Consider the following 21,944-nt stretch of genomic DNA (forward strand, 5'->3'; position numbering starts at 1 on the left):
ACAATAAATCAGTTGTACTTAATGGTCAAGATGTGTTAACCTCTGTCAGCAACACCTCAGTACCTTGCAGTTAAAATAAGCCTGTGCCAGTAAGCAACTCGAAAGAACCCTACTGTCATACTCGTGTGCTTGTGCCAAATAACAAAATTTCGAATGTAATTCTTTGAGATTTATTTTTAATCAACTGCTCTAATAATGATGACTGTGCTATTCAAAATCTCAACGCTCTTAGCCTATGGTCTTTTCTCAAAGATTCAGTGTTTGATGATTTGTGGATTCAAAGGAGAGTATATATATGCATTATTTGCTGTGGTTCGGAATTACCATAGTGCTTAACAGTAATCTTATTACAGTTTATTTCTAGTCATCATGATCTATTGTTTTAAAATATTAATTAAGCTCTGATTTTAATTGTATAATTTCATTTTGATTATGTTTATAACCTAAATTCAAATCTTTGTCAGAAATCAATCTGTTATGTTAATGAATATTTTGCGTTTTACATATCTATACGCATGGGGGGAAAATGAATGCGCATCGATGGGCAGATAGAATTTTTTATCTTTCTATTTCAAATTGGTATAATTGTCAATTTTGTGAAATATTACATGGTAACTGTTGTAAGTTTCATATAATGTCCAAAAATTGTTACAGATATAGCACCCCCTTGTAATTAACCTTTTACAAATTTACTCTATGGGACATAAACTGACAAATCATTGGAAAAAATTCAACTCTACTCCATGAAATGTATTTGAATTTTAATATCGCATGTATAATGTGTCTATTTTTTATCATTTTAAAAATTTGTTTGCATCCTTAGGATCATTATGAATTTGTGTTAATTACTTATTGAACTACATATTACATATATTATTAGAAATATTTAAAACTACTATACATCTGTACAATCTCCTTTGTTAGTTATATGATTATTATTAATGTACTTGTCAACTGATGAAAAATTTAATCTGTTACACAGGCATAATTATGTATTGTTAAATACAGTTCCAATTTTCAAATACCTGTCAGTTATTGTGTTCATTACTTTTTCAATCTTGTATTCCGTTATAGGAGTTACTAAATATGCAGGCCACAAGTAGACTCCTGTATATGTAATTTTTTTACCTTGACTGTTGATGAGGCGTATTTTCGCTAAAGACGTATTTCCTTATTGAGGCGTACTTTCTACAATTGGAGGGTTTTTGTACGGGTGTATTTTTGCTAGAGACGCATTTCCTAGTTGAGGCGTATTTTCTTTTTAAAGGCGTACTTATTAATCTAGACGTACTAATTTGCATAATTCAAGCTAAAGTACGCCAGTATTTTTCATAGGATTTGTTGTTTTTTGTACGGGTGTATTTTCGCTAGAGACGTATTTCCTAGTTGAGGCGTATTTTCTTTTTAAAGGCGTACTTTTAAATCTAGACGTACTAATTTGCATAATTCAAGCTAAATTACGCCCGGAGTACGCCTCAGGTACGCCAGTATTTTCCATAGGATTTGTTGTTAAAAATCTAGCTGGACTTTCAGAATTATGGGTACGACAGGAAATTTTAAAAATTACGTGAGCAAATTTTCGTACGGGCGGAATTTGCCCCTTGACCAGCAGCACTGTCCAGGTCGGTGGTTACCTATTGCTCTAAACAAGGGTGGCACGTGGAAACTCATTTTTCCTAAGCTGGCAATATTTGTGACTCATATCAGCCTCATTTACATTCTGAAGTTTAATTCATAACTTATTGCTGGATATTTGTAGAGACAGTGGTTGATGATGGATAGATGACTTTTCCTCAGCCCATCATTACCTGCTGGAGTGCTGGTAGAGGCTGAACGCTTTAATAAATATAACTGTGATCTTGCTGAGATGTAGTAATCCATGGGAATTTTACAAAGAAGATTCAAGAGAAGTATTCAATTTTCTCATAAGTTCAGACTGTAGAGAGCATGAAAGCAGATATTACAGTTATCTCCCTTAGACTAGATAAATTACAATGCAGCACTTTCAAATCATCTAAGTTTAGAGTTATAATGCTATTTGAATTCTTTGAATTTGGCTACGATTACTAGTTAAAGACATAACCACATGCAAGGTGAAGATAACGAACAACGACCAATCTCATAACTCATAACACATGTATTGCCTCAGTTTACTTACAATTATAATATATACCTTTAAGTATAAATTGTCCTTCTCTTAATTGTGTATACTTTGTGGAATTTATAAAAATTGCATGATCACTGTTTGTTATCTTCTCTTTATATTAGCAGTAGATTCTCTGTACCTGACTCACCAGGAATGCATTGTTAGGTCACCTTAGTCACTCAGGTGATCTTTTGCAATTGATCTGCCCGTTCGTTGTCACCGTCTGTCAATTGTATATCGATTCGTTAAACACCCCTCTCAACAAAATTTCACTCATGGAGACATCATCAGTTCCGGCGAAGGGCTGCAAAATTTAGGTCTATGCTCGGCGCTTATGGCCTTTGAGCAGGGAAGGATTTTTATCTTGCCACAAAACATTCTTGGGAAAAGGGGATTCATGTTTGTTCAAATGAAGCAGCGTGTCAACTTGAAAGGGGAAATTATACAGTGAAACTTCTCCAAATCGTCCCCTCAGAAAACCACTCCTCTCTGAATATCGCCCAATTCTTAAAGTCTCTGTAGGAATCTTAACATATCCTTTCAAAGAAATTCATATAATCCAAAGTGTGACTTTTCGAGATCTCCGCCATTTTTGACAAGGGACTTCTGGGATGATCCTCAGTTATAGGTTCAGATTTAGCTCGGATTATTCTGTGCTCTTTAGTCATTGGAGCTTGCAGCATGAGCCAGAGCACTGCACTCACTATTAATATGCAAGTAGCTGCATTTAATTCAAATTGAAGTTGAACACAAGGACCCCAGGGGTAGGGTGGGGGCACAATATGAAATCGGAGTTTTATATGGTAATATGCAGAAAATTTATTAAAACAAAGACTTTTCAAGAGGAGCAGGGCCACACTAAATCATATCCAAATGCAAATGTCCCCAAGTTGTGTGAAAACAAGGTTTTTTTATGACCCTGACTAAGGATGGGGTGGAATTGTTTTTGTCCTGTCTGTCTGAAATTTTAATCTTCCTCATAACTTTTGAATAATGAGCAGTGGAGCTCTCATATTTGCATTCTTTTTTATGGCCATAAAGTTTTTCACCTTGTGACCTTGACATTAGAGTTTGATCTACTGACCGGTTTAGGTAGAACTTTCATATTTTGTATACATACATGTATAATGACCTGAATGTTTTACAGAATAGTCATATGGTATTGAGGCATTCCTGTGTTGTGTGAATTTAAGTTTGCTTTATGTCGTGAACTTCGGGGCTAGGTGGGGCAACAAAATAGAGTCAACATATTTCATAGGAATAATGATTTAAAATACAAAAAAATTTGAAAATCAAAACAGCTGACCAAGAGCAAGGTAACTCGGGTGAGTGATGTGGCCTAAGGGCCTCTTTGGGATTAAACTCTAAGGTTATAAAGTATGTTTTTAACAATTTATCTGAAATTATTTGTATGCGTTGATTTTGGGGTCCTGAAGGTCAAGGTCACTACTGGACTTCATAGAAAAGCTAGTATAAATTCATTAAGGAAGCATATGCCCTGCGTTGCAGAGTTCTTAGGCCACTGATAAAATGTGTTGTGTTTCCGCTAACCCGACTGACCCTAAATTATAGCCCCGACCCTAGATTTTTTTTTTGATATTTAAAACAAAAATCGTCATTTTCCCGGAAAAAATGTATTCCCGGTTCTTGGTTTTCGGTTTAGTTAGACATTGAGATGAAGTCATTCAAACGCTTTAATGATATACAAAATTGCATGGTTTTGTGTCAAGCGTTTAAACAACATTGATAATGTTTCTAACTAACAGCATGGATGATGGTTGATCCAGTGGCTAGTACCTCCATGCGTGCTCACGCAACAATGATTTAACAATTGAAGTTAACAGACGGTCGAGAGACTCTGCCAAGTGTCATGTTTTCATAGAAGACTTTCTTTTGTTAAAATTGACAACTCCTATGTTGTTTTTAGACGGTGGCTATTTATAGCCATGCACTGTCTTATGCTATCATTTCAATGGGCATTAGACGGGGACCCTAGTTTTATATGGAGGTCATGATGCAGAGTGACAGACATGAATGTCCAGTCTGTCAAATTTGTATGCACATCCTTGGTTTCTGCTGCAGTTCTAACTGAAAACACTATGAAAACGGTCGCAAATAACGCAGTGAGCGCATCCGAGTTGTTGATGGCTGGTGAGAGCCGAGAGGAAAAAAAGATGTGCAGATTGTTTTTAAAATAAAAATTTATGTCCGGTAAAAAGTTTTAGCTGGAAGAGAGTTGGATCCCATTAGGATAAGTGGGATCTGCCCAGACTGTCTTCCTACCCTTGTTCCATTTAGATTGTGAAAATACATTCAGAAATGTATTAATAAACTTAAAATATGTTAATGATGTTGATATTTTGGTGATGATTTAATATATTTTTTCAAAACCATCACATTATTTTCCTGTCAAACATATCCAATAGAAGTATTCCTATGACAACCAATCTAAATGTAGAAACAATATATCTGGTACTTGTAGAGCATAGTGGCATAGAGGAGTTAACTTTTGTTGTTTTATGCTAGATATGTTTCATTGAAAAATATAGTTTCTTATAAAACATCTGGAAATAATCCTCAGCCAATAACAGGTGAAATGTTATGATTGAAAGGATATGGGGCTCACAGCGGGTGTGACCGGTCAACAGGGGATGCTTACTCCTCCTAGGCACCTGATCCCACCTCTGGTGTGTCCAGGGGTCCGTGTTTGCCCAACTATCTATTTTGTATTGCTTATAGGAGTTATGAGATTGATCACTGTTCGTTATCTTCACCTTGCAATGCAATTTAAGCAAAATTTTATTTTGAAAGTATAAAATTCAATAGAACATTTAACTTGTGCAGTAATTAGGGCTATACGGACCGTGGATATCGGCCTGGATAGCTCAGTGGTTAGAGCACCTGACTAGAAATGCAGGGGTCCAGCCAAAGATTTTCTCCTTCCCATACTACATTTGGTACCGTTGACCACCCCTAATGGTGCAGGTTGGCCTGTCAGGGGCAAAAAGAACCTGGGTTGATATTGAAAGACAATTATAAAATTATAATTGATCTTAAGGAGGGAGGAATGTAGTAATTAGGGCTCTATGGACTGGATATTGGCCTGGATAGCTCAATGGTTAGAGCACCTGCCTAGTAATGCAGGGGTCCCAGGTTCGATTCCCGGTCCAGCCAAAGATTTTCTCCTCCTTCCTATACTACACTTGTTAGAGTTTACAATGTTTTTGCATACTTTGAAAAAATAAAATTTAAAAAAAAAAAAATAATTTATTTCCTACCTTCCTACCCTATTTTTTTCTGGAACATTAGCGGAAACTCAACAATTTTTATCGTTGGCCTTATTCATATTCTATCATGAAACGGAGAACAAAGTCGCTTGACAAAATTCTCTTCAAAAAATTTACTGAGCATTTTCAACCTGCAGACAATTTTACTTGCCTGTCTGATTTCTGGTGATTCCAGCACTCAATGCTACTTTGGTTTTTCAGCTTTCTGGACCTTAAGATGTTGACACCCTGCTGATGGAGCAGAAGCAGAAAGCAGTTCTCTTACCATCAGATCTGATCCATTTTTGGAGATAGCCTTTTGTATGGAGCTGGTAATTTTGTTTTCCTTTTTAGTTCACTTGAAATCTAAGCTCATGTGAGCTTTTTTTATCTCCCCTTATCTGTAGTCCATCCGTCCTTTCTTATGTAAACTTTTATGATCCCAAAAAAAATTGAGGAGCATTAATATATTCTCTGTCATGTCTGTTCCACCTCATATCTCCTAAACTTTTGATCAGAAATTGATCACAAATGCTCAGGTAAGGACTTGTGGACCAAAGTCTCTCAAGGTCATTGTGGAAAGGCCAAGGTCACTCAGAAAATAAAAGTTCCTTATTTCAACAGTTTTTGATTCCTGTCTCCTAAACCATTCATCAGAAATTGATCAGCAATAGTTCTTGGGACGGGACGTTTGGTTCAAGGTCATTTTTGAAAAGTCAAGGACACTCAGAACATGTACTTTACAGAAGGAAAAATTGCTTATTTCAACTGCTTTAGCTCACCTGATTCTGATCGCCTGTTGTCTGTCATCTGTCTATCCGTCGGTAAACTTTTTACATTTTTGACTTCCTCTCCAGAACCACTGGCCAATTTCAAACCAAACTCGGGGAAAAAGCATCCTTGGGTGAAGATCATTTAAGTTTGTTCAAATGAAGGGTCATGCCCCCTTCAAAGGAAATGATCACTAAAATGCTAAAATAGGGTGGGGTTGTTTAAAAAGTTCTTCTCAAGAATCACTGGGCTAGAAGAGTTGAAATTTACATCAAAGCTTTCTAACAGTGCAAATTTCATTTTGTTCAAACCAAAACCCACAGGAGTAGGGTAGGGCCACAATAGGGGATCAAAGTTTTACATGCGAATATATAGGTACAGTTTTTGAAAATCTTCTTCTCATGAACCCCTGTGCCAGGAAAGTACAAATTTACATGAAAGTTTCCTGACATAATGCAGATTAAAGTTTGTAAAAATCATGGGCCAAGGTGACTCGGATGAGCGATGAGGCCCATGAGCCTCTTGTTGAATAGCCTTTGATCACATATCACGCAAGTAAGGGGTGAGATCAAATGTTCAATGTTTCACAAAAAACAAATAGTTTTCACTAAGACCCCCCCCCCCCCCCCCCCCCCTTAGAATGTTGGAAACTAATTGATTAACAAGTATAAACATACAATTATAAATAACACTGTAATTTTCTACTGTTTATTCATAATCATGGACCCCGGAGATTGAAGGGGGGCATAAAAGTTTTACATACAAATTTATAGGAAAAATCTTTAAAAATCTTCTTCTCAAGAACCACTGAACCAGAAAAGCTGAGATTTATATGAAAGCTTTCTGATATAGTTTTATATACAAATTTATTGGAAAAACAATATATAGGGACAATCTTTAAAAATCTGATATAGTGCAGATTCAAGTTTGTTAAAATCATTGCCCCTGGGGGTTGGATGTTGCCACAATAGGGAATCAAAGTTTTACATACAAATATATAGGGACAATCTTTAAAAATCGTCTGCCCAAGAACCACTGAGCTAGATATTTACATGAAAGCTTCCTAACATAGTGTAGAGTTAAGTTTGTTCAAATCATGGCCCCCTGGGGTAGGATGGGGCCACAATAGGGGATCAAAGTTTTACATACAAATATATACGGAAAATCTTTAAAAATCTTCTTCTCAAGAACCACTGAGCCAGAAAAGCTGATATTTACATGAAAGATTTCTGACATAGTGCAGATTGAAGTTTGTTCAAATCATGGCCCATGGGGGTAGGATGGGGCCACAAGGGGGGATCAAATTTTTACATACAAATATATAGGAAAAATCTTTAAAAATCTTCTTCTCAAGAACTAGTGGGCCAAAGAAGTTCAAATTTACATGACATATTGTAGATTCAAGTTTGCAAAAACCATGGCCTCCAGGGGTAGGTTGGCGCCATAATAGGGACTACGGGTTTACATGCAAATATATGGAAAGTCTTCTGATGTGAACCAACGTGACTCAGGTGAGCGATGTGGCCCAAGGGCCTCTTGTTTGTATATAGATTCTTTATGGAAAGACCTTATTTTGTGAAGTTTGACCTTGACCTGGGAGTTTGATCATTCTGACCTATTCAATATCTCCTGAACATATTTTGTATTTAAATTTTTATGACAAAACCTATTTTTTCATACTATAACCTTTGACTTTGTGACCTTGAAATTTGACCTTATTTCAAGAAAATGTAACCTACCAAATATTTTCAATAGTATTCAAGGTAGGGCTTTCATATTTTGTTTATAGGTTTTCTTGTTGACAAGATGACCTTGTGGTACAATCACATTTGATCTTTTGACCTCCACCTACTTTCCCCAAAAAATGGCCTAGTTAATATCTTCTAAACTATTTAAGGAAAAAGCTTTTATATTTTGTGTATAGATTTTTATGGCAAGACTTTGCTTTAGTGTTTGAACTTATGACCTAAATCTACTTTTAATAAGAATCTGACCTCTTCATTATACCCCCCGCAACAAGTTGTGGGGGGGGGGGGGGGGGGGGTATACTGGAATCGGGTTGTCCGTCTGTCTGTCTGTCCGTCTGTAGACGCAATGGTTTTTGGGCTCTAAAGCATTATCCTTTCCACCGACCGTCACCATATATATATGGACTACCCATGGGATGAAGATGTTCCCTATCGATTTTGGGGTCAAAAGGTCAAAGGTCAAGCGCACTGGACATCGAAGTAGCAATATGGTTTCCGGGCTTAAAAGCGTTATACTTTCCACCTACAGTCACCATGTCATACATATGGACTACCCATGGGATGAAGATGTTCCCTATCGATTTTGGGGTCAAAAGGTCAAGCGCACTGGACATCAAAGTAGCAATATGGTTTCCGGGCTTAAAAGCGTTATCCTTTCCACCTACAGTCACCATGTCATACATATGGACTACCCATGGGATGAAGATGTTCCCTATCGATTTTGGGGTCAAAAGGTCACAGGTCAAGCGCATTGGACATTGAAGTAGCAATATGGTTTCTGGGCTCTAAAGTGTTATCCTTTCCACCTACAGTCACCATATCATACATATGGACTACCCATGGAATGAAGATGTTCCCTATCGATTTTGGGGTCAAAATGTCAAAGGTCACGCGCACTGGACATTGAAGTAGCAATATGGTTTCCGGGCTCTAAAGCGTTATCCATTCCATCTACAGTCACCATATCATACATATGGACTACCCATGGAATGAAGATGTTTCCTATCGATTTTGGGGTCAAAAGGTCAAAGGTCAAGTGCACTGGACATCGAAGTAGCAATATGGTTTCCATTTAAATTCTTTAACGGCTTTTTTCATCGCATGGAACACCCTTTTGGGAGATTGGGGTAAGCCGAGGATATTCTTAGTGAGCATTGATCACAGTACCTCTTGTTATCTCCTGAACTATTTAAGATAGAGCTTTCATAGAACTTGTAGGACTCGGTATTCACAGATGTGCACTGGTTTGGTCTCATTTTGATACATTCAGTATCATTGTATCGATCTTTTGAGTATAAATTTGTGATCTAAAAGCATGATATAATGGTGTAAAGGATCAGTTTGTGGTTAACCAATATTTAATATGAGAATAAATATTGTAGGGTAGCGGTTACTGGAGACGTGCTGTTGATTGATGAGGATAATTTTCCCGAGACTCTGACATATATTGCAGGACCTGGATAGCTCTACTGGTGTTCAAAATGCCAGGTTTGTTAATGGAATTACATGTAAATGTTCCATGAAATGGCCAGGGCATATGTAATATAGCATTAATATTTTTGATGAAACTCAGATGACCTATTGCAATTGGTCTGCATCCGTTGTCATGTGTTGCCTGTCGTGTTAGGTGTGTTAACATCTTCAAGACAACGGGGAAATAAATTGTAAATTTCAGAATTCCTGGACTCCTGTGGCTTTAGGGGCGGGGCAAAAACTGCCCAAATTTGACCAATTTTCAATAAATCTTCTTTACGACTATGCATGTGTAAGAAAAACTAAATGCATAGGGATGTAGAGCAGGAAAGCCTCTATCAAAATTGTAAATTTCATGATCCCTGGGGTAGGGGTTCTGACCTCAGGGCGATGCCAAACATGTTATATAGTATTGGTGTGTAAAACACTTAAATGACATCTTCGTAAGTGCTGTTGAACCTTTCTTGTCAGCGGAACTCCTCTGAGAACACTCAACATCATTTCGTGAATCTTTGTAGTTAATAGAAACATGCTGTGTAGATGTGCATATTCCCAGGAAATTCTGCACTGCATAAAATTTGGCGTTTACAGATATTATATTTCATAAATCGACATTAAACGTCATTAAATTTCGGCGTTTACGGAAAATTATACGCCACTGGAAATGCAAAGTAAATTTGACATTTAATTTTCTATTAAATGTGTATTTTACGTTTAAATTTGACATTTAATTTGGGTATAATTGGTGTTTAATTTTATATTAAACGCAACTTTTCGTGCAGTGTCTGATTGTCCCTTTTGAACTTAGAATTTTGAGTCCTTCTGTCCTGTTGTTGTCAGTACAATTCCTCAGAGATCGCTTAACAGAATTTGATGAAAATTTGTAGTTAATAAGGACACACTGTGTAGATGTGCATATTCCCAGAAAATTCTGATTCAATTATTTTTCTTGGAGTTATGCCCCTTTTGAATTTTGAGCCCGTCTGTGCTGTTCTTGCAGCAATGCATAGCATTACCATTCATTATGTGAGACATTGTTAAGCAATGTTGGAGCGTGGGGTATGTGAACTTGATCACTTTTACTTTCTTTCATTAGTCAGGTGCTCTAACCATTGAACAACCATGACGGGTCTATCCGAAACCCCTGTATTACTAGTCACGTGCTCCAGTCATTGAGCTACCTTGACCGGTGTATTAGAGACCCCTGTATTACTAGTCAGTTGCTTTAACCATTGAGCTACCGTGACCGATCTTTCGGAGACCCTTGTATTACTAGTCAGGTGTTCTAACCATAAAGCTACCACATGACCGGTCTATCAGAGACCCCTGTTGTACTAGTCAGTTGCTTTAACCATTGAGCTACCGTGACCGATCTATCGGAGACCCTTGTATTACTAGTTAGGTGCTCTATCCATTGAGCTACCATGACCGGTCTATCAGGGACTCCTGTTGTACTAGTCAGGGGCTCTAACCATTGAGCTACCATGACTGGTGTATCAGAAACCCCTGTATTACTAGTCACATGCTCCAGTCATTGAGCTACTGTGACCGGTTTATCTTAGACCCCTGTGTGAGTCAGGTGTTTTAACTATTGAGCTACCAAAAAAAAAGCTATTGAGCTACCATGACCGGTCTATCTGAGATCCCAGTATTACTAGTCAGGTGCTCTAACCATTGAGCTACCATGACTGGTCTATCAGAGACCCCTGTATTACTAGTCAGTTGCTTTCAGCATTGAGCTACCATTACCGGTCTATCGGAGACCCCTGTTGTACTAGTCAGGTGCTCTAATCATTGAGCTACCATGATTAGTCTATCGTACACCCTTGTATTACTATTAAGGTGCTCTAACCATTGAGCTACCATGACCGGTCTATTAGAGATCCCTGTACTACTAGTCAGGTGATATAACAATTGAGCTACCATGACTGGTCTATCAGAGACCCATGTTGTACAAGTCAGGTGCTCTAACCATTGAGCTACCATGACCGGTCTATCAGAGACCCCTGTTGTACTAGTCAGGTGCTCTAACAATTGAGCTACCATGACGGGTCTATCTGAAACCCCTGTATTACTAGTCACGTGCTCCAGTCATTGAACTACCTTGACCGGTGTATTAGAGACCCCTGTATTACTAGTCAGTTGCTTTAACCATTGAGCTACCGTGACCGATCTTTCGGAGACCCTTGTATTACTAGTCAAGTGATCTAACAATTGAACTACTGTGAGCGGTCTATCAGAGACCCCTGTTGTACTAGTCAGGTGCTCTTACCATTGAGCTACCATGGCCAGTCTATCCAAGACCCCTATATTACTAGTCAGTTGCTTTAACCATTGAGCTACCATGACCGTCTATCTGAGACCCCTGTATTACTAGTCAGGTGTTCTAACCATTGAGCTACCGTGACCGGTCTATCTGAGACCCCTGTATTACTAGTTAGGTGCCCAGTTTTTCAGAGACCCCTGTATTACTAGTTAGGTGACCAGTTTTTCAGAGACCCCTGTATTACAAATCATGTGCTCTAACTATTGACCTATCCATAGGCTGATGTTAAGATGAACCATGGATATCGATCTGGATAGCTCCGTGGTTAGAAAATCTGACTAGTAATACACGGGTCTCTGATAGACCGGCCACTGTAACTCAATAGTTAAAACACCTGATTAGTAATACAGGGGTCTCTGATAGACCGGTCACTGTAGCTCAATAGTTAGAACACCTGACTAGTAATACAGGCATCTCGGACAGACAGGTCACTGTAGCTCAATAGTTAGAGCACCATACTAGTAATACATGAATCTCAGGTAGACCGGACACGGTAGCTCAATAGTTAAAGCACCTGATTAGTAATACAGGGGTCTCTGATACACCGGTCACTGTAGCTCAATAGTTAGAACACCTGATTAGTAATACAGGGGTCTCTGATAGACCGGTCACTGTAGATCAATAGTTAGAACACCTCATTAGTAATACAGGGGTCTTGGATTTGATTTCCAGTTGAACCACAAGTTTTTCCTTCCTGTTACATTTACATATATATAAACATGTAAATATACCACACTGTAATAGACTGGACATTTTGTAAGATAATTAAGTTCTGAAATACAGACAATTGTTGACAATACAGTTAGATATAATTACACTTTGTGTTTTGTAGGACTGTGGAGTGTTGTGATGTTATTGATGGTCAACAGAAGACTGTGACCTTGAATCTGAAGATCTATGATGAAGACTGGACGTTTGGGGTCACTCTCTGTTACAGTACTACAAATCTAAGTAAGTACTCAGTAATAATGTAAGACTGAACTCTGTATCATGTTTATCTAATATATACATTGTAAAATCAAACACATATTGAAATACATAATTAACAGAATAATTAGTAGTTTATCACACACAAACAAGTATATGTGTACATGTATAGATGTACTATAATTCAAGGCTACACACAAAATACTGACAAAGTGACTTAGTACATCACAAGAACTGATTGACCTTTATTTACATTTCATGATTAACATGTGTCTAATTGTATATAGATAATTAACTAGTAACACAATCTAATTATTAATTAGTATACTAAGATTAGATATAATAATACAGATATTGTAAGATATAATTACTAAACAGCAGTGAGAGACTAATGTTCTATCAGTTAAACTCACAAACACAAGTACATGTTAATTACACATCACAGACACAGGGCTGTAATTAACACAGGGCTGTAATTAACATGGGGCTGTAATTAACACAGGGCTGTAATCAACAAGCAGCTGTAATAAACACAAAGATGCAATTAACACTGTGTTTAGATGTGTAATGAACAGGGTTTTTAGATGTGTAATTAACACTGTAGAGCTGTGTAATTAACACTGTGTTTATAGATATTGGATTTTCTTCACTTTAGCAGTGACAGGCTCAGCCACAAAGAGGTTGTCTCTGATGTTCACACATAAACCTAATGGAGTGTATAAACCACAGTGAATGTAACGGAGGAACTGTCCGTCCTGATCTAGGATGTGGATACGGTCATTGTGACGGTCTGCTGTCAGGATGTGACTCTGGCTGTCTGTAGTGATGCCGTATGGTTTAAATGATTGCTCGGTATTAGAGGGATGACCAGTGTATCTAAATCGGAGTTTTCCTGACTGATTGACCACCACTACTGCTCTAGCGTCACAGTCAGCCACACAGATATCCAGGTTCTTGTTCTCACTGAGGTATTTATTGATATAACCACCAGATGAGTAGAGAGGACGACCCTGATCATCAAACTGAATGCTTTGTTTCTCTGTGGAGCCGGAGTAACGCACGACTTTGGATTGTATGTAATCATCACTCTCCATGGTAACCAGGAGATCGTTAGCCGCGGTACAGCAGACAGAGAGAGGTTTCCACCCCTGTAGTGTGATCACGGTCTGTATCTGTTTATTCTTTATCAAGTTTATAGTGTTATCTCTATAGTCAGTATAAACAAGATCTCCGTCCCGTGTCACTGTTATGTCCCCCGGTTCGTACCCTGACTTGGTTTGTATTGATGTCAGTAGTTCACTCTGGAGGTTGAGCAGATTCATGGTGTCGTTATTCCCGCGTGTCCAGACTTGATCTTCACTCAGACAGCTAACACTGTATAGATTGTTATACCCAGTGTCTATGGCGGCGGTGACGCTCGGCTCATCAAGCAGTGGTTTGACTGGAGGAGACGATACAGCTTCTGCTGACTTGATTGTGTCGCCATGTTCTGTGTTAATGGATAATGGCGACAGAGAACCAAACATTTCATTGAGCTGATCTTTGTTTATTTTCTGAGGAGAGAGACTCGGTGCTGTAACTCGGACTGTAGGCGGTAATGTTCTAAATTCGGAATTCCTAGATTTGTAAGTAGAGGTTAAGGAGACGTCATTTGATTTTAGGATTGATTTCAAGTCAGACATGATCTGTTTGAGTTCCGCCATTTTCTGTGTGATTTCTTCTGTATTTTTATTCAGGGTAGATAGGTGTTTGTTTTTCATCTCCTGAATGTCGGATTTCCGCTGGTTGACAATGGCGGTGATCTGCCGGTGTAAGATTTCTCCTTGTTGATCGGCAATTGTTGTTAGTTCTCCGTAATTTGTTTCTAACTCGACTTTCTCAGTTTGGACATCGGAGGCCATTTCTTCATATCGCGGGTAAATTCTGGTCTCGAGTTCGTCCAGATCTTTCTGTAAACTTTCTGTTTTAGCGCAGAGTTTTTCCAGAATATCTGATGTATCGTGACCTTCATGTTTACTTGAGGAGACGCAGGTAGAACAGACAGGAATGTCACATTTCTCACAGTAATTTTTACAGAGTTCGTCGGCGTGGTCTGGACATGTTGAGTAGTTAAGAGATTTTCTGTATTTATAGGGCACGACTTTGTGTCTTATAGACGAATCCGAGAGGTGCTTCCCAACACAGGTCTGGCATAGATTTATATGACAACGTTCACAGTGACTCTGTAGGTGGGCAGTTTTACAGAGGTCACACAATAGGATAATCTGGGCTCTGCGGAACGGGTCCATTTCTGATGTCCGGGGTCACATGAGGAGTTCACTGTTAATTAAATTAGGATATCTTAATTAAAGAGTTTGACATATTGAAACACATGACCAGCTAGAATTACAGTATGCTGTATAAACTGCCATCATTTATATCAGAGACGTCTATGCATTTTGAATACCTCCACCTCCCCACCCCCACCCCCACCATCTTGAGAGTTATGTGAAATTATTTTAAAAATGAGCAGATCTATCTTATTGATCACACAAATATAAATATTAAGTTTGTCTCACCTGAAAATCCAACATGGCCTCCCTGTTATATCGACCTTCCGTCTAGTCCTGTGATTAAATATTTGTGCGGTGCGTCAGCCTGTATACATTATCTATTTAAATAGAGTTTTAAAGTTTGTTTTGACCTAGATCATACTGGGTAGCGATGTCAACATTGACGTCAGAAGATAGAATTGTTTCAATGTATGTATAAATACCTTCATTGTAGTCCGTGTAGAAAAATACTTCGCAATATCAATATCTCTCTGTGTGTGTGTGGGGGGGGGGGGGGGGGGGGGGGGGTCATATAGTAATCACTACTACTGTCTCAGTTTGGACAGCGTTCTATATAGAGACAACTCCTGATTTAGGTGAAGTACTTACGGACGTAACATTGAGGGGGTTTTTGGTGCCAAAGACTAGTTTGCATTGAGGGTTGTTTATCGTGCCAAAGACTAGTTTGCATTGAGGGTTGTTTACCGTGCCAAAGACTAGTTTACATTGAGGGTTGTTTACCGTGCCAAAGACTAGTTTGCATTGAGGGTTGTTTATCGTGCCAAAGACTAGTTTGCATTGAGGGTTGTTTACCGTGCCAAAGACTAGTTTACATTGAGGGTTGTTTACCGTGCCAAAGACTAGTTTGCATTGAGGGTTGTTTATCGTGCCAAAGACTAGTTTGCATTGAGGGTTGTTTACCGTGCCAAAGACTAGTTTACATTGAGGGTTGTTTATCGTGCCAAAGACTAGTTTACATTGAGGGTTGTTTATCGTGCCAAAGACTATACTGGCGCGACGTTGTAAATTTCTTCTCGCTATTTATATCTCGTGTAAAATTCCAAACAAACTTACATGTATGTGAGTGACGTGTGACTTTCACAGAAATAAACAAAGTCCCATTGAGCGCTTAGTTAAGGAACAATCACTACCTATATATTAAGCAGACTTTTCTGTATACTAACAATGAATTTAACACGGCAAGAAGAAGTTTACAAACTTTTGTGTATACTGACAATAAACTGAACACGCTAATCAGAATTTTACATACTTTAGGAGATTCTCGCATGTGTAGAGCTATAATACATTGGGTTTAAATGCTGTCTGACTTGTTTTATACCGATTGTTAGGCCGTTCTTGGCACACTAATTTTGACTACGGATAACTCCGGGATATGAGGCTGACGGCGGATGTGACCGGTCAACAGGGGATGCTTACTCCTCCTAGGTACCCGATTCCATCTCTGGTATATCCAGGGATCCGTGTTTGCACATCTCTCTATTTTCAATTTTGTATTGCTTGTATAGTAGTTATGAGATTGATCACTGTTCGTTGTCTTCACCTTTCACCTAGTGTTGGGGGGGGGGGGGGGGGGGGGGGGGGGGGGTATTGTGTAGGCGTCCCTCTCGAGAAATTTTCAGGCGTATAGTATAGAAATATTACCATTGCCGACAAAGGGCTGCGGAATTTGGGCCTATGCTCGGAGCTTTGGCCTTTGAAAAGGGAGGGATCTTTGCTGTGATACGGGGCCTCAGTTTTTCCGGTCATATCCGAATGACCGCTTCATTTAATCACCTCTTACGACAAGCAAGGGGTACTAGGGATATATTCTATCTAGGATCCTCACGGACTGGGGGGTGGGGGTGAAATGATATGCGACTTTGATTTCGGAAATGTAAACATAAAGTTCATAAAAAATGATCGGAAACCATATATCCGGGATTGAAGTGTTTCTGTCGTTTTAATGGCACACAAAGTTTGCTTTAAAATTCAACAATTTGAATCCACACGCCAGCTATTTTTCTTATCAGTGAATCAGATTACATTGCTTAATGAAATAATTGTCTTACATGTACCAGAGGGCTCGTCACTCAAGCTTTCACTTAATATCATCCATTCCCTGTAAATAGAAAGCTTACCTGTGTACAGATAAACAATAGGTAAATTACCTGTGTATGTGTGAAGTGTGAGTGAAGCTTGCATCACGCGTCCTCTAGTGAGGATATGACATGAAATACGTTACATGTTTTTGTATCAGGCGCCCTCTAGTGAGGAAATGACATGAAATACGTTACATGTTTTTGTATTATTACTCTTTTTTCTGTTGTAGATTGAGTTGAGTGGAACAATGAACCTCCGGATATCTATGTACATTTACACGCGTAGGATTAAACTTCTGTTGTACTCGCGCATGCGAGCTTATCCTATATTGCGTGTTTGCGTTTTATTTCATAAATAGTTTAGGAATATACTGTCCGCTCAATATCTTGAGAACCCTTTGCTTGACAGACATTAAACCTGGTACATCTTGAGGAGAAGACGACCCTATTTGATTTTGAAGCCATGCGGTCAAAGGTTAAGGGTCAAACTGGACATAGGAATATACTGTCAGCTCAATTTCTTGAGAATCCTTTGATTGACAGACATCAGATTTAGTACACTGGTGCATCTTCAGGAGAAGATTACCCCTATTGATTTTGAGGTCACAAGGTCAAAGGCCAGGGATTGAACTGGACATTGTAATATATTATATCCTATATTTTAAGAATGATTTGCTTGATTGACACCAAACTTGGTACAGCGGTACAACATAAGGAGCAGATGACCCCTATTGAGTTTTAGGTCACATGGTAATTCCACTCTTGACATACATCTAGGAAGATATTGTCTACTCAGTATTTTGAATTTAAGGTACTAATATCAATTGAGAATATGCATGTATCACCCTTTTCAATTTTGCACCATGGGGGACAGATGTGTTTTACAAACATCTCGTTGTTTAGAATTTTCTTTTCAAATGTATACGAAAACCATGATTAATCCTTGGGTAGTGCAGATTTGTTTCTCCAGATTGCCCCCCCCCCCCCCCCCCCCCCCCCCCCTCCTACTCCATGAAATAGGCTGGGCCAACATAGGGAATAAATCTTTTACGTGAGAATTATAAAGATGCACCGTAGTAGTATAACGCGTCCCGATAGGGAGGTCAACTGAGTGCACTTTTTATGCAAATGAGGTCAAGTAAGGGCGTTTTTGATTGGTCAAGCGGTGTTGGGGTCAACGGAGTGCACTAGGACGGGGTCAACCCCAGCAGGGGTTGTAGAGCGGGTGAATAGGTTGGCCTATGGCCGCTGGTCTATGATGCGGTACTTTCGCTTTGAGTTCCTGGAATGAGTTCCTGCTATTTTTCTGAAAATCCAGTGAAATCCTGTGTATTAAATCTAAAAGAATAACAGTGTATTAAATCTAAAGAATAACACAAGGTTTTAAGTTGACATGTTTATTAAAGAACAATGGTACAAGCATAGAACAATGCAAAACAATTCAATAAACATAAAAACAGTTCAATAAGCATAACAGTTCAAACACAGTCCATTACTTTCTGCTGAGTTTCTTCTTCTTTTTTGGCCGTTCTTCAGTAGGTGCGGGCGGATTCCACATCTCTAACGGTGTGTATTCTCTCTTCACAGGGGGTTTTGAGCCAGGTACGGGTCCAATCATCGCATCTATCTCCGCTTGTTCTTCTGGACACTCACTAATCCAGTGTCCTATTTTTCCGCATTTGAAGCAAGGATCCTTTTGTTTGGTTTTCTTGCTGGTCTGTTGAGAATCTGCCGACCACGATTTCTTACTGGTCTGCGGATAATCTGTTTTCTGTGGGCAATCCGGCGACCAATGTCCTGTTTCTCCACACGTGTAGCACGGGTTAGCAGTGTAATCTGGAGTGTATTCCTTCCTAGGTTTTTTAGAAGTCAGGTCTTCCAGCTTCTTCAGTAGGATTGTGGTATGATTTCCAATCTCATTACTCAGCACATTAATGCGGTTAACGATCCCGTCTAGTGTCGTGGTAATGATGGCGAAATCGGTCCTGCTCATGGGGGAATCTTCTCCGCCGAAGGGGGGTTTATCGTATAAGCCCATCTCCAGTCCCGTAGCGTCCTGTGAATCGGGAAAATAGAAGCCTAATCCCGGGTCTGTCGGATTCTGGCTAGGGAGGTAATCCGAGGTCTGGGCCATCTTCACTTGTCGAGCAACGTGGTCTGAAGGCGTGAGATTGAAGCTCGTGGTCTGGTTCGAGGTCTGGGCCATCTTCTTCTCTTCTCTTCTTCTTTGAGCAACGTAGTCTGGAGACGTGAGCAAGAAGTTCGAGGTCTTCCCCAGTTCAGTCTTCTGATCGTCACTCTTAGCTTTCTTCAGTTCAATGTAGTCTTTCTGTGGCCCCATCTCCTTCTGTACCAGCTGATCTATTTTCTTCTGAGCTTTGTCCACAAATTCTAGTTGTTTCTGAGCCATGTCTTCTGGAAGGTGATTGAAGATCGAATGAGGACTGACACTGGGGCTCCGCTTTTATAGCCAGCAAAATGTCTAGACTATTCTGTCTCGTGAGGGGCACGTGGGGAGCACGTGGTTGCATCATCTTTTTCTGGAAAAACCGGTTTCAGCTAGAACATCGCGCGACCAGCGCGTGCTAGTGCACTAATTGAACTTGAAAAGCCGGTTTCTCGCGACCAGCGCGTGCTAGTGCCCATTGGTACACATTGACTTTAGTGGAATGGAACTTATATTGGTGTTTAAAGTAGCCCTAAAAAGGGCTGTGCATGAAGTTTTTATTTTTAAAAATGGCCGGCTTCATACGCAGGTTCTTCTATATACACGTGTAAGTCATGATCTTCGGATATAATGTGTTGTACTAATTGTCGAGCTCTTCTCCCGGGGAAACGTATCTCTTCGACGGTTTCCCACATCCAGTGTGCATCCCAAAACAATACCCATACACTTCTCCGGTAACGTGGTTTCTCCAGTCGAATAAATCCCGATACTTTTTGAGTGCCGTTCAATAACGTGTAAAACTGGTAAATCATGTACTGTATGAGGGGGGAATTTTTCAGGTACATGTCACTTAAACGCAGGTAAATATCCTCCACTGTTTCATGTGACTGCAATACATAGTCAAAACACCAATTTTTAGATCGGCCCCAGCGTAATCGATGGCGACATCTCTGTACTAAATTGTCCCAGATCTCCATCTCGTCTACATAATCTTCTACTATGGTTAAATTCTCCACTGGTTGTATTCCCTGGCCGCGGCGTCTCGCTCTTAAAATTCTCCGTGTATCCATGACTGAAGGTCAGACAAGAATGACTGTAGAAAAACCAGCTGACGTACAGGTGTTTGATCACGTGGTGCAGGTGTTTGATCACGTGATGCATAACCTTTACCTATAAATACAGGTGTTTTCTGAACGTTCGTTATTTACTATGGGCGGCAGTGCTACTACGAGAATAAATGGATATAGCTATGTACTACAATGTATGAACGTGGCCTTACATGATCCTCACATTCAAAATGCTCGTCAATTTGTACAACAGATGTCACCGGAGGTCAGAAATGTACATAGTTTTCAACGGATTGCTGATTCATTAGCGGAGAATACCAATACGGGACGTTTACTCATGATTTATTTGTATGCTGAGGAATTGAAACAGAATCTTCCAGACCAGATGAGTGACATTGATCGGATCTTACGCGATTGTCTACAAAAAGGATTCGTGGAACTGATTCGTATGAAAGGAATGGCTGCCCTGTTATAAAACAAGAACGTTTTAGAATTTTTTCATTTTGATCATCATGGCTGAATTGACCAACAACGTTCTTACTGCTGTATTACAGCATTTCGAGGACTACAAAGAATCGGTGAACAACGCTCGTAGCGCTGCATTACAGTGTATCAAGGACTGGAAAGAAAAACACCCGTTGAGATATAAATTCGCCATGAAGTTGTTGATCTTTTGGGAATTTCCTATGACCTTATATGAATATTCCAGCGTTTGCAAGCATATAGCCGACAACCTGAACAGAGAGTCTGGATTGATCATGATTTATACCATGGACCAAGAATTTAGACGACGGGAACCTGAGAAGACTGGGGCGATTGTAGCGATTACCGATCACTGGTTGGAAAAGGTGTATAAAAAAACCTAACCGTTTTCTTTTCCTTTATTCCTGGAGGATGGCCAGCAGTGACAACATCGCAGAAAAAGCGCATAACCATGCATTAGAATGGGTGGAGAAAATGCAAGACGATACGGTGTTTCAAGCGGTTAAAAATTATCTGATAGCGGGGGTGTTTCCAATGACTCTGGACGAATATACAGATCTACGGAACCATGTGTACATCAATCTCTATAACGATGCGGGATTGATGTTAATTTATGTCGCGGGGGAGGAATTCAAGAAACGCATGCCTGAAAAAACCGCCGAGATTGAAAGTATCACCAAGGACTGGCTTCGAGAAGTATACATAAAGTGTGAAGAACTTAATTCATTTCATTGATGAAATCATGAGTGCTAGGGATAACATCGAAAAAACATTTGTCCTACAGTGTATTGAGGAAATAGAAAACTTGCCAGATTTTCAAAAATTGAAATCCTGTCTTCGTGCGGTATTATTTCCAATCACTTTAGACGAATATTGGTGGATATGCAGACATTTGATCGAGAACCGTATCAACACCGAGGCATTAGTGTTGATTCATTTAGTAGCCGAGGAATTAAAGAGAACAAAGCCGCACATCAGTGGGGTGATCGAGACCCTTCGAGGACGGTATCTTCATCACATGTACAACAAAATACAAGAAAATGTGTGACTTTTAATCTGGATCATAATGAAGTGTATCTGTTACCCGAAGAAGACCGGACAAGTATCTGGATGACTGTAGCCGCTGATCGCTATCGATTTCAACGCAGGATTCGAGAAA

General features: G+C 39.4%; 1 protein-coding gene and 1 long non-coding RNA gene across 2 annotated transcripts; one reads left to right on the forward strand and one right to left on the reverse strand.

Annotated features, from left to right (window-relative positions):
* The first annotated feature begins 5,240 nt into the window (after window positions 1-5,240).
* On the forward strand, window positions 5,241-17,395 carry LOC130049976 (uncharacterized). The gene is made up of 5 exons (XR_008798320.1): window positions 5,241-5,744; window positions 9,314-9,419; window positions 12,563-12,681; window positions 13,313-13,821; window positions 17,299-17,395. It is a non-coding gene; the product is annotated as an uncharacterized LOC130049976 (long non-coding RNA).
* LOC125660919 (uncharacterized) lies at window positions 12,712-15,453 on the reverse strand. Its single transcript, XM_056148234.1, has 2 exons — window positions 15,216-15,453; window positions 12,712-14,976 (listed from the first exon to the last, which is right to left on the reverse strand). Exon 2 carries the CDS (start codon window positions 14,943-14,945, stop codon window positions 13,284-13,286), a length of 1,662 nt encoding a protein of 553 aa, XP_056004209.1. The 5' UTR covers window positions 14,946-14,976; window positions 15,216-15,453; the 3' UTR covers window positions 12,712-13,283.
* Window positions 17,396-21,944: the final 4,549 nt, after the last annotated feature.

The sequence above is a fragment of the Ostrea edulis genome, chromosome 9 (genome assembly GCF_947568905.1).
Source record: "Ostrea edulis chromosome 9, xbOstEdul1.1, whole genome shotgun sequence".
In the NCBI taxonomy this organism is placed as follows: Eukaryota; Metazoa; Mollusca; class Bivalvia; order Ostreida; family Ostreidae; genus Ostrea; species Ostrea edulis.